Source organism: Octodon degus, unplaced genomic scaffold (genome assembly GCF_000260255.1).
Source record: "Octodon degus isolate 3935 unplaced genomic scaffold, OctDeg1.0 scaffold00111, whole genome shotgun sequence".
In the NCBI taxonomy this organism is placed as follows: Eukaryota; Metazoa; Chordata; class Mammalia; order Rodentia; family Octodontidae; genus Octodon; species Octodon degus.
This window is the reverse complement of record NW_004524687.1, coordinates 3,233,252-3,234,736: the sequence shown is the minus strand read 5'-3', so window position 1 is coordinate 3,234,736 and position 1,485 is coordinate 3,233,252. Positions and strand designations below refer to the sequence as shown.

Here is a 1,485-nt window from a genome sequence, read left to right as displayed (position 1 = left end):
AAAAAAAAAAAAAAAAAAAAAAATCAGTAATAGGTAGAAAGATGGATATTCATGACTGAACTTATGTAATTATTCAGAAAAGGGATTAATATAAATTGCACTTAAGTCTTGTGTTTTATTTCTAATTGTGATTATGATAATTTTTAATGCAAATTATCTCAATTGTTTTTAGTCTATTTTATTGATAATGCTTTTTTCTAGTAACTTATTAAACTATGCCTTTTGCTTTTAGTTTCATGATTTGTCTCTGACTTACTTGAGGTACCTCCCTGTTGACAAATATTTACCCCATTGCAGGAAGATCAATTATAATCTATTAATTTTTATTATAATCTACTAGTCACTTTTAGGCAATAACCAGGACTCATTTTTATTTTCGAAATTATGTAATTTATTGTGATTGTAAGAGGCCTTTACATATTGTGGAATGGCAAGTCATTATTTGAACAGAAGTCTAAAAAAACTTGAAACCATGCCAGCTCAAAGGAAGCAGTGTTTTAAATCTTCAAATTCCTTCTTCACTGTACTTTTTGTTATTAAAGCTTGCTTTCCTTATTGGTTGGATGAGAGACAGGATACAACTATGCAATTCAGGCTTGGCTTGAACTATGTAGCCCAGGCTGGCCTTGGACTTGCCACAATACTCCTGACTTAGCCTCCCAAATGCTGGGATTATAGGTGTGCACCACCATGCCCAACGCAAGGCTTACATTTCATGCCCCATTTCATTTCTTACATCAAAAGGCAAAGAAGTATGTCTTCACTGTAAAAGAAACAATACTGTGCTTTCCTAGATTTTCAGACTTTACTTAATCTGTGTATAGGGAATCTATTAAACGCAGTAGAAAAATGATACTGTTTTTGAAAAATTAGTTTATGACCTTTATTTAGCAGTTGTTACAGCAGTTTGTATATTGATGAAGATTCTTGACTCTTAAGACTGATTAGAGATTAATAGCATTATGTTTTAGAAACAAAACGTATAATGAAGTTTTTCTAAGTAAATTATGGCTTTGTTAATTATATTTCAAATTTTAGAAATACGGGAAACTGACAACTTGTACCGGCTGCCGAACACAGTGCAGGTTCTTTGATATGACTCAGTGTATAGGTCCTAATGGATATATGGAGCCATATTGTTCAACTGCTTGCATGAACAGTCACAAGACAAAATATGCAAAATCACAAAGTAAGTTTCATATATTTGGACAGTTAAATCTTTTTTTTTTTTTTTTTTTTTTGGTGGAACCAGGGATTGAACTCAGATCCTTGAGTTTGCCAGTCAAGCGCTTATCCTACTGAGCCATTTCCCCGGCCCCTAATCTTAATAACATAATTATTTCAGAAACAATCGCTCTGATTTCATTTTTATATTTATTTTAAACTGCTTTTAAGTTGCTGAGTTTTTTTTTATTTTTTTTATTTATTAGAGAGAGAGAGAGAGAGAGAGAGAGAGAGAGAGAGAGAGAGAGAGAGAGAGAGAGT

At 32.3% G+C, this 1,485-nt stretch overlaps 1 protein-coding gene across 6 annotated transcripts in view; it reads left to right on the top strand.

Moving 5' to 3' along the window:
* Window positions 1–1,485, top strand: part of Zmym2 (zinc finger MYM-type containing 2) — a 152,243-nt gene that overhangs the window by 101,811 nt on the left and 48,947 nt on the right. For all 6 annotated transcript variants that reach the window (XR_002817657.1, XM_023699117.1, XM_004639375.3 and 3 more), the window contains one exon: window positions 1,039–1,189. Coding sequence is in view for 5 of the 6 variants with exons in the window: in XM_023699117.1 (XP_023554885.1) it covers window positions 1,039–1,189 (151 nt within the window). In the remaining variant the exon portion in view is untranslated. The remainder of the gene's footprint in view (window positions 1–1,038; window positions 1,190–1,485) is intronic.